At 61.2% G+C, this 10263-nt stretch overlaps 1 protein-coding gene across 1 annotated transcript in view; it reads left to right on the forward strand.

The window, feature by feature from the left end:
- DISP3 (dispatched RND transporter family member 3) overlaps nt 1-9706 on the forward strand; it is a 44525-nt gene extending 34819 nt beyond the window's left edge. Inside the window, exons 14-21 of the mRNA XM_080654225.1 lie at nt 1603-1733; nt 1808-1980; nt 2772-2898; nt 3394-3539; nt 6108-6267; nt 7051-7164; nt 7535-7701; nt 8501-9706. Of these exons, the coding sequence (XP_080510351.1) occupies nt 1603-1733; nt 1808-1980; nt 2772-2898; nt 3394-3539; nt 6108-6267; nt 7051-7164; nt 7535-7701; nt 8501-8863 (1381 nt within the window). The 3' untranslated portion in view covers nt 8864-9706. The remainder of the gene's footprint in view (nt 1-1602; nt 1734-1807; nt 1981-2771; nt 2899-3393; nt 3540-6107; nt 6268-7050; nt 7165-7534; nt 7702-8500) is intronic.
- The last annotated feature ends 557 nt before the right edge of the window (nt 9707-10263 follow it).

The raw sequence follows: 10263 nt of genomic DNA on the forward strand, positions 1-10263 counted from the left end.
GCACCCGGCGGTGGACACTGTTGGTCCAGGCTGTGCCCCCAGCACCCCGTGTCGGCACGTAGCAGGTGCTCCACAAACACTTGCTAGCTGGCTGCTGAATGAATGCACTCTGCACTTCCTCTCCCAGGCACTTCAACACTCTCAGTATAGCACTAATTCAGGAAATATTTAATGTCCCTCCTCAGGCCGCAAGGTGCCAGGAGGCACCGCCTGTCGTGTTTCCCTGCTGTTTGCTCAGGCCCTGCCTATGTCTGGCTTGCTCTAAGTGCCCCAAATGCTTCACTGCATTCTGTGCCTTGGGCATCTGGAGCCAGCTGGTGGCATCCCGAGGCAGTTGGGGGTACCTGGTGCCAGTTGGGGGGCATCCCAAGGCAGCTGGGGGTGTCGGGAGCCAGCTGGGGGCATCCCGAGGCAGCTGGGGGTGTCTTTTCCCAGGTTCCCTCCCGAGTTCTGGGCCGGGGCCCCACATGCACTTGTCCATTGAGCTGTAGCAGCAGAGGGTCTCTACTTTTCTCCGTCCATTCATTTAGCAAACACTGCGCACCGCCGAGCCGGCACTGTGCAGGTGCTGGGGTATAGGGGATGCAGTGGTGAACAAGACAGCTGCCCGCTGCCCTCGGGCCCACTAGCGGGAGGCAGCCGCTAACAAGTCAACCTCGATGTCATTACAAATTATGACACGAGCTCTGACAGAAGGAGCCAGGCTGCCCTGGTCTAGAGAGCAGTGCGGGCCCTGCACAGGGTACACCCGGGGCTGTGGTCTCTGGAGGCCTGGCCCCAGGACATCCAGCCCCACACAAGGCTGAGATCCTCCTGGGACAGAGGGGTGAGGCGGGAGGCAGGGGGTGACCAGGAGGGCATGCTGGGCCCTTCCTCCGGGCACCTGGGCTCAGAGATGGGGGTCCCTCTGCCCACCCTCCCCTGAGCCCAGGGCTGGGCTCACTCTGCATGTACACAACAGCGACTGGGGGCAGGCTTTCTGGATGAGCTTAGAACATTCTAGAAAGAACCTTGAGCTACATCAGGTCCAGTGGCCAGCAAGCTGACCATAGAACCCTTTCTTCAAGACAGAATCTTGAGTCCCCTAACTGTTGAGGTTGAGGTGAGGAGGTACAGGGAGCTTCTGAGCAGGGACCCTCAAGGCTGGCCCTGGACCCCTCTGTGAACTCTTGCACCCCCTAGAGGGCACTTTGGAAACTGTTGGTCTCCACCCCTCAGGCCACAGGTGGGGAGACACTCATGTAGGGGAAGGGCCTTGAGCAGGCCCATACAGTGGGCTTTGGCCGGGGCTGGACTAGAACTGGCCTCCAATCCCCAACCCCCAACTGGAGACCAAATTTCTGTGCTGGGGGAGCCCCCAATTCATCCCCTGCATTCTTCCAGCCTCTCTGGCCTCAGTCCCGGCCTACCTGGCTTCAGTCCTGACCTCCCTGGCCTCAGTCCGGCCTCCCTAAGTCCTCCCAGCCTCCCTGGCCTTAGTCCAGCCTTCCCGAGTCCTCCCAGCCTCCCTGGCCTCAGTCCCGGCCTCCCTGGCCTCAGTCTGGCCTCCCTGGCCTCAGTCCCATCCTCCCTGGCCTCAGTCCGGCCTCCTTGCCTCCACAGGAAGCTGTACTTTGCACAGTACCACAGGCCGCCTTTCCACGGGCGCGTGTGCGCGACACCTCCTGGCTGCCTGCTCAGCTCCAGCCCCGATGGGCCCACCAAAGGCTTCTTCTATGTGCCCAGTGAGAAAGGTACTTGCGGGGAGACCACAGGGGGGAACTGGGGGGCCGGGCCCGCCTCCCGTACAACTGTGACTCCCCTGCAGGGCCCAGGGCCCGCCTCTCGGCCACCTTCGGCTTCAACCCCTGCGTGAACACGGGCTGCGGGAAGCCGGCGGTGCGGCCGCTGGTGGACACGGGGGCCATGGTCTTCGTGGTCTTCGGCATCGTTGGCATCAACCGCACTCGACAGGTGGACAACCATGTCATCGGAGACCCGGTACGTGGACCAGGTGCCGGAGGGCCCGACCACCCTCCCAGCCCCCTCCCGCCCTCCCCAGGCTGACAGGACCCCCACGGCCCCTGGCTATCATTTCTTTTGAGGCCTGAGCAGAGTTGAGGTCTCAGAATCACCCAGGAATCTGAATACATTGGGGGTCTGAGTTGGATGGAGATGAAGATAATACACGTGCAAAGCTGCCTGCCCTTTGGCTGCAGGGGCCCCCGCCCTGTGGGGCCCCTCTCCCCTCGTACGCGTCTGTGTTCTGTGCTGGGCTCTCGGGCGTTTGAAGGGAGAAAGCTGAGGGGGCTGTGGCGAGGTGTGTTCCTGGCACGCAGTGGGAGCGGGGCATGTGGTAGGGAGGACTGGACGCGGCACGATCCGACCGCTGCCTGGAGCAGTCAGTGCACCTGCGAGTCCAGGTCAGACAGGAAGTACTTTGGGAGCCAGCGGGTGCCCGAGATCTGTCTGCTCAGGCCAGCCCGAGAGTCGCGGTGTTCAGAGGAGGCTGGGAGGAGAACAGGCCGCCTGCCAGGGAGGACGGGAGGGGTTTGGCTGTGGGGAGGGGGAGGAGAAAGCAGGAAGCCCGGGGAGGGTGCTGTGAGTGGAAGCCAGGAGGTGAGACTAAGGGCCGTGGGGGGTGGGCAGTAGGGGGATGGGCTTGGGTGGGGACCACAGGTGACACACAGAAGGCTCCAGCTTGATGGCGCCCACGGTACCGGTACCGGGGACCCACGACGGCGTTCCCGACTCACTGAGCGGCCTGCGCCGCTTGTGTCTCCTTGGGAAAGGGCAGCGTCGTCTATGACAGCGGCTTTGACCTCTTCAAAGAAATTGGGCACCTGTGTCGCCTCTGCAAGGCCATCGCGGGGAACTTGGAGCTGGTGAAGCCGGGCGGGGCCCAGTGCCTGCCCTCAGGTGTGTGGGGAGCCAGGCCCTCAGAGGGAGGAGGGACTGGGGGGACCGGGGCATCTGCAGACATGCATGTGTGCTTGAGTGTCGCACTGGGGTCGGGGGTGTGCGAACATTTGTGTGTCTCCCAGAAGAGAATGGGCTCACGTGTGAATGTGCATTGGCCCAGAGGTGCCGTGTGTGGTGACGTGTGTGGTGTGTGTGGGCACACCTGCAGGAGTAGCTTTTCCAAAAGTGGGGGCACGGCCTGGCGCACAGGTGCCCCCAGGCCTCCCTGAGAGGGCACAAGACGTCATTCTCCACCCTGGGGGCAGATGGGTGTTGTGGGTTCCCCATGACGTTGCCAATGGTTACACACACTTGAAACCTGGAGGTTAGAGGGAGGGCAGGTGCCCCTCCCACACGCACACACACAGGTGAGCTTGAGTGCAGGGTGGGAGGGGCCGCCTGGGGTGGGGCGCCCTCCAGGTAACCGCCTCCCCTCTCTCCTCCTCCCCGCAGGCTACAGCATCTCCGCCTTCCTGCAGATGCTGCACCCTGAGTGCAAGGAGCTGCCCGAGCCCAACCTGCTGCCAGGGCAGCTGTCGCACGGGGCCGTGGGCGTCAAGGAGGGGCGCGTGCAGTGGATCTCCATGGCCTTTGAGTCGGTGAGCTCCCGGTGGCCTTCCGTGCGTCACCTCTGGTCCCTGGTCCTTGTCCCAGAGCAGAGCGGTTGCTCTTCAGAAGGGGATACAGGCCCAGGGGGTGAGACTGCTCGTCCAGGTCACCTGTGAGTGAGCTCAGGCGGAGGCCAAACCACAGAGCCGCAGAGTTCGGTCTTTCTTTTTTTTCCTTCTTGTTTTTAATCCTCCCCCAAGGATATTTTCCCACTGGTTTTTAGGGAGAGTGGAAGAGAGGGGGAAAGACAGAAACATCGATGTGAGAGAAACACATGGATTGGTTGCCTCCTGCATGAGCTTTGACCAGGGTCCAGGCCGGGAGGAGCCTGCAACTGAGGTATGTGCCCTTGACCGGACTCGAACCCAGGACCCTTTGGTCCGCAGGCCAGTGCTCTATCCACTGAGCAACACCGGCCAGGGCAGAGCTCAGCCTTTCTACACGCAGGCGGCCAGCAGCTCCCTGCACCTTCCCTCCCCACCTGCCTGGGTCTAGCTGTTTGGCAGCCTCTAGGCTGCAGGGGTAGGTGGGGTGGGGGCTGGGGAAAGAGCAGGATGGTCCCCTCTGCCATGTGGGGGGGCTCCCCCTACGGGGGCTGGGAAGCCAGGGGACTGGCCATCCCATAGCTCACTGCTTCCTCTCTCATCCCGACACTCCTGGGCTCTGCCGCAGGAGGCACATGTGCGCACACACACACACACACACACACACATACACAGACATGCACACACGTGCCCTGGGCATCTGCGGGCCTTGCCCAGCTGCCCCTGCTGCCTCCCTGCTGAGACCTGGGCCCCAGTCCTGCTCTGACCCTGATGGTCTCTGTTTCCCTGAGCAAATAACTCGTCCCCTGTGGCCTCAAGTTCGTCTAGAGAACAGGGTTACAGATCCCTGCCCTCCGATGGCCACTGAGAAGCAGCCGGGCCACCAAGTGAGGGCGTTGGGGGGTGAGAATGACAGTGACATGGGTACAAGTGGAAGCTGGTTCTTTTTCTCTGTCCCCACCCCTGCTTTCCTTCTCGCCCCGTGTGCCACTCACTGCACAGGTGACCAAGCCACCGCCACCAGCGAGGGGGGCCCCGGGACCCTCCCAGCCCTCCGTGAGCCCCAGGCTAATGCAGACAACTGGTTCAAAGCCCAGGAAGTTGTTTTAACTGTGGTAAAATATGCATAAGAAAATTGGCCATCTTGAGTGTATAGTTCAGTAATATTAAGTATTATATTCACATTGTTGTACAACCATCACCGCCATCTATCTCTTCACTGTCCAGCTTACAAAACTGAAGCTCTGTCCCCATTAAACACTAATTTCCCGTTCCCCTCCCCCAGCCCTGGCACCCACCACTCTCCTCCCTGCCTCTGTGAATCTGACTCCTCTGGGTGCTCATATAGGTGGGATCGCACAGTCTTGGTCTTTTTGTCTCTGGCTCGTCTCACTTGGCATGATGTCCTCCAGGTTGGTCTGTGCTGTAGCACGAGTCAGAATGTCCTTCCTTTTTTAAAAAAAAAATACGAGAGAGATAGAAACATCAATGATGAGAGAGAATCATCTATCAGCTGCCTCCTGCATGCTGCCTACTGGGGACCAAGCCTGCAACCCAGGCATGTGCCCTGACCGGGAATCACCCGTGACCTTCTGGTTCATAGGTCAACGTTCAACCACTGAGCCACGCCGGCCCGGCAGAATGTCCTTCCTTTTTAAGGCTGAAACCACAGACAGTTTCAGAGAGGAGAGGATCCCTGTTCAGGCTTCTCTACACGACAGATGTCACGTCCAAACTGACCACCTCCACCCTAGCCCCAATACACACACACAGAGACACACACACACATGTGTGCGCAGACACATACGTGCACAGACACACTGGATGTGTCTGTTCTCAGGGAGCAGAACTGGCCGGTGAGATCACACAGGGGAAAGGTCCAGAGAGGGTGAGTGCAATGTCTTCCCCTCCTCCCAGCAGCTCCCAGAGCCGGGCCCTGTGAACCAGACAGCTCTGCCTCCCTGGGCTCAGTCCGGCCAGGAGACGGGCAGGTTGCCGGGCAGTGACAAGAACTATGATTCACGGACTAGAGTTTGGGTCCCCTCCTGCTCGGGGGCATCCGGCCATTCTCCGATCCTGAATCTGGCCACTGAAAAAGTAATAATAGGTTTCTCTCAATAGGTTTCTTGCAGAGGGCAGAGGTTGCCTGTCTTGGGGTATCAAGGAAGGCTTCCTGGAGGAGACAGGATGTAGAGAGCCTTAAAGGATGAGTGGAGCTGGCTTGCAGGCCGAGGGTGGGACACAGAACACAGGGGCGTTGGGCGCTGAGGTGGCGGGAACGGGGCAGCGACTTCGGTGCCCAGGAACCGGCCGCGGCTGTAGAATCACACGTGTCCCCTGAAGCCGGCGGGCGGTCATCCTGGATTGGCTTGCCCTTCACTCCCCACAGACAACACGCTGTTCACAGGAGGCCAAGGCCTGGCTGCATCTGCCCCAGAAGAGACCAGCCGTGGCCTGGGAAGGGGGAGGGGGCCACAGCCACCCGCCCGTCTCACTGGCTCGTGTCCCCCACAGACCACGTACAAGGGCAAGTCCTCCTTCCAGACCTACTCGGACTACCTGCGCTGGGAGAGCTTCCTGCAGCAGCAGCTGCAGACCTTCCCCGAGGGCTCGGCCCTGCGCCGTGGCTTCCAGACCTGCGAGCACTGGAAGCAGATCTTCATGGAGATCATAGGCGAGCAGCCGCCCCCCCTCCCCTCCCCCAGGCTCCCGGCGGGGTGGGTGGTGGCAGCGCACAGGGAGGTGACGGGGCAGGGAGGGCAGGCTGTGGCCGTTCTGAGCCACTCGTCATCCTCTCCATCCTGGCCTAGAGCCCTGGAGAGAAACGGGAAGGACCCAGTGCCAGGTACACCAATCAGCAGCCAGAGTTGAGTCCCCCGTGCTCAGGGCATCTGGCCGCATTCTCTGGCCCTGAATTTGGCCACCTCGAAAGGAAGAGCAGTGGCCATATGGCGGCCTGGTATCATTTCGGTGCCAGGCCCTGCGCTCCTGGCCTGTGCTGTCTCTTTTTAAAAATATATATATATTTTTATTGATTTCAGAGAGGAAGGGAGAGGGAGAGAGAGAGAAACATCAATGATGAGAGAATCATGGGTCAGCTGCCTCCTGCACGCCCCACACAGGATCGAGCCCGCAACCCAGGCATGTGCCCTGACCAAGAATTGAACTGTGACCTCTTGGTTCATAGGTCGATGCTCAACCATTGAGCTACACCAGCCAGGCTGTGCTCTCTCTTTAAACTCCAAATGAGGCCTGTGGGTTAAATACTGTTATTGCCCCATTTTACAGATGAAGAAATGGAGGCTCCAAGAGGTCAAGTGGCTTTCCCGGAGTGACACAGCCAGCTGTGACTGTGCCCTCGGTTTAACCCCTGTGACCTCTGAACCCTGAGGGTGAGGGAGGGTTGTGGGCGCCACACCAGGCAGCCCGGCTGAGGACCCCCTCTGTCACCTCACAGGGGTGCAGAGCGCCCTGTATGGCCTGGCCCTCTCCTTGCTCATCTGCGTGGCCGCGGTGGCCGTGTTCACCACGCACGTGCTGCTCCTGCTGCCGGTGCTCCTGAGTATCCTGGGTATGTGGCCGTGCCGGGACCTGGCCGGGGTCCCGCTGGTGGCCGCCCACCGGCAGCTTCCTCTCAGCCCGTAACTGTCACATGTCCCCAGAGATGACTTCCTGACCAACCCCACCCCGACCCCCGGCAAAGTGCCCCTCTGCTCGGTGCTGTCTCGGCGACAGTGGTTCATAGCTTTGGGCCCAGAGACACCCAGTGCACCTGGGTCCCCCCAGCTCCCTCTGGCCCTGTCCCTCCTGCCCCCAGAGGTGGGGGCTCCACTCGAGACTTCACCCCATCCCCCAGGGGCCTTCTGAATTCCCCCAGAGCCCTCCGGGACTGTGTGGTGGGGCAGGTCTGAGCTGCCTGCCTGTTGTCCCTGCCCCCGCAGGCATCGTCTGCCTCGTGGTGACCATCATGTACTGGAGCGGCTGGGAGATGGGCGCCGTGGAAGCCATCTCGCTCTCCATCCTCGTCGGCTCCTCCGTGGACTACTGCGTCCATCTGGTTGAGGGCTACCTGCTGGCCGGAGAGAACCTGCCCCCGCACCAGGCCGAGGTGAGCAGCCCGCCTGCCTTACGGCTCCCCATAAGCCTCCCCGCCTCGTGCCTGAGCCCCAACAGGGTGTGTTCTAGAAGCTGTGGCTCCCAGGGCCCATCTCCCAGGGGACGTAAGCTCCCAGGCAGCTCCCCCAGAGCAGCGCTGTGGGCCCCGGGTGGGTCCATCCCTCCGCCTCCCTAAGTGAGCGTGAGGGGTTGGACCAGGCGGCATCCAAGGGCCTTTCCTGCCTCTGGGCTCCTGAGTCTGTGTCTCATCCTGCAGCCTGGGAAGCAGGGCTGGGCCCTCGTTCATGACCCCGAGGCCACCAGCTGGCCCTGCGTGGCTCAGTGAGAACATGCCCTTGACTCGGTGCCAGAAACAGCTCTGGGTCATAAACTTTTTGTTGTATCCTTGTTCGGAATTGTATTGATGTGAAAACATTCATAAATGAATTATTTGTACATTTAGCTGCTTTTGGTCAAAAGAAGGAAATCAGTTCCAGTTAGGGTTCCCATTTATGAGGACCTACTATGCAGGTCATCAGCATCTTGGTTGTCATAGCAGCACTTACTGCATCCCCACTGTGCACGGAGCTGCTGTAGGAGAACCATGTCATCTTCACCCCAACCCTGTGGAGTAGCCGCTATAATTATCCCACTTACGGAGGCAGAATCGGGGGCTCCCCGGGGCAGGGCTGGCCTTGGGCAGGGGTGCATGTTTACCCAGCATCCAAGCCCCCAACCCTGGCCCCAGGCAGGGAGGGACGCCATGTCACGTCAGGTCCCAGCCCCCAGCTCCTGCTCTCACCCGCACCCAGGATGCCCACTCGCAGCGCCAGTGGCGGACGCTGGAGGCCGTGCGGCACGTGGGCGTGGCCATCGTCTCCAGTGCCCTCACCACGGTCATCGCCACGGTGCCCCTCTTCTTCTGCATCATCGCCCCGTTTGCCAAATTCGGCAAGATCGTCGCCCTCAACACAGGCGTCTCCATCCTCTACACGCTCACGGTCAGCACGGCCCTGCTGGGCATCATGGCACCCGGCTCCTTCACCCGGACCAGGACTTCCTTCCTCAAGGCCCTGGGCGCCGTGCTCCTGGCTGGGGCCCTGGGGCTGGGCGCCTGCCTCCTGCTCCTGTGGAGCGGCTATAAGATCCCTCTGCCCAACGGGACCTCCCTATAGCCCTGGCACTGGGCCCTGACTTGCTCACTTGGGTCCAGCGGATGGGGACGAGACCCTGGTTCTGTGACCCCAGAGGGACTTTGTTCCCCAGCCCGGCTCCAGCTACTTTTGTTCCCACCTGCGAGGCCCACACTGCCTTCGTCCCAGTGGCCAGCCAGAGCTGGATGGTGAAGCCGGCTGCCACCCTGCCATGCCAGGCTGCTGGCGGCCACACTGGGTTCCCCCTGACCGCAGGAGAAACCAGCCCTCCTCCCATGCCTGGTCACCACGGAGGTCTCCCTCTCACCCTGCCTCGGTGCTCCCAACTTTCTGAGGTGGGTGTTACAGGGCTCCCATTCTACAGATGTGAAAACGGAGGCACCAGGAGGCAAAGTGACTGACCTGTAGCTGGGTCAGTGGCAGAGCCAGCGCTAGTTCCCGAGCCCCAGGCCTCCCTTGGGGACTCTGCAGGAAGAGCAAGCACAGTGATTTCAAGGGCAGGGGCCTCGTATACCCCCTGTCCCCCCTCCCCACTTCAGCTTTACTAGGCCAGTGCTGGGTGTTCCCGTGGTCCTCCCCAGGCCTTTTGGTCCTGGCCAGAGAGGACATAGGGACCAGCCTGGGCTTCTGCATGTCCTACCCTTGCCCCGGCCTTAAGGGGCCCTTCCAAGGCCCTCCCCGAGGGCTTTGTGGCCCCAGCACAACCTTGTCTCCCTGACCTGACTCTGGGGGTGGGACCTGGGGGAGGGGCAGCCACTGGGAGGCCAGCTGGCCGTGCCCGCTGCCTGCTCATAGCAGATGGTTCCTATTAAAGTGAAATGAAACCGCAGACCGCCGCCATTAACACGAGAATTTTAAGCACCACTGGCTCTCTCATGTTCTTAAAGTTGAAATGACTAAGTGTCCGCATGCGGCCCAGAACCTGGCACGAGGGGTGGGGCTGGCCTGGAGGGAGATGGAGGTGGGAGGAGGGTGCGGGCCACTGGGGCCCAGGGCCAGGGAGTGCTCTGCTGGCTCAGGGCAAGGCTGGGGGCCTCTGGGGCTCAGTAGGTGCCCCTTTAAGGGGCCCACCTGGCTCCCCAGGTGGACATCTTTGCATCCCATTGGTGAGCCTGGCATTGTGCTGGGCACTGAGCTTTCTCGTTGGGGCAGACATTGCCCCTGGGCTTTGGGAAGCTGGACACAGACTGAGCTGGGCCTGAGCCCCGAGAGTGGGGAAGATGTCAGGGAGGCTCCAGGCCGGCTCACCTGGCCGTCTGTGAGCGTGAGGGGGGCTGAGGATGCCGGACGTGGGCAACGCCATGTGCCCTGCCGAGCGCACACCTGGCATCAAGGAGCTGCTTGGTATCTGTGGAGGGAACGTCAGACCTATAGACCCACCATCCGTGGTGAGACATGCCAAACCAGCAATTAATGGTGCA

Source organism: Plecotus auritus (assembly GCF_963455305.1).
Source record: "Plecotus auritus genome assembly, chromosome: 2".
NCBI lineage: Eukaryota > Metazoa > Chordata > Mammalia > Chiroptera > Vespertilionidae > Plecotus > Plecotus auritus.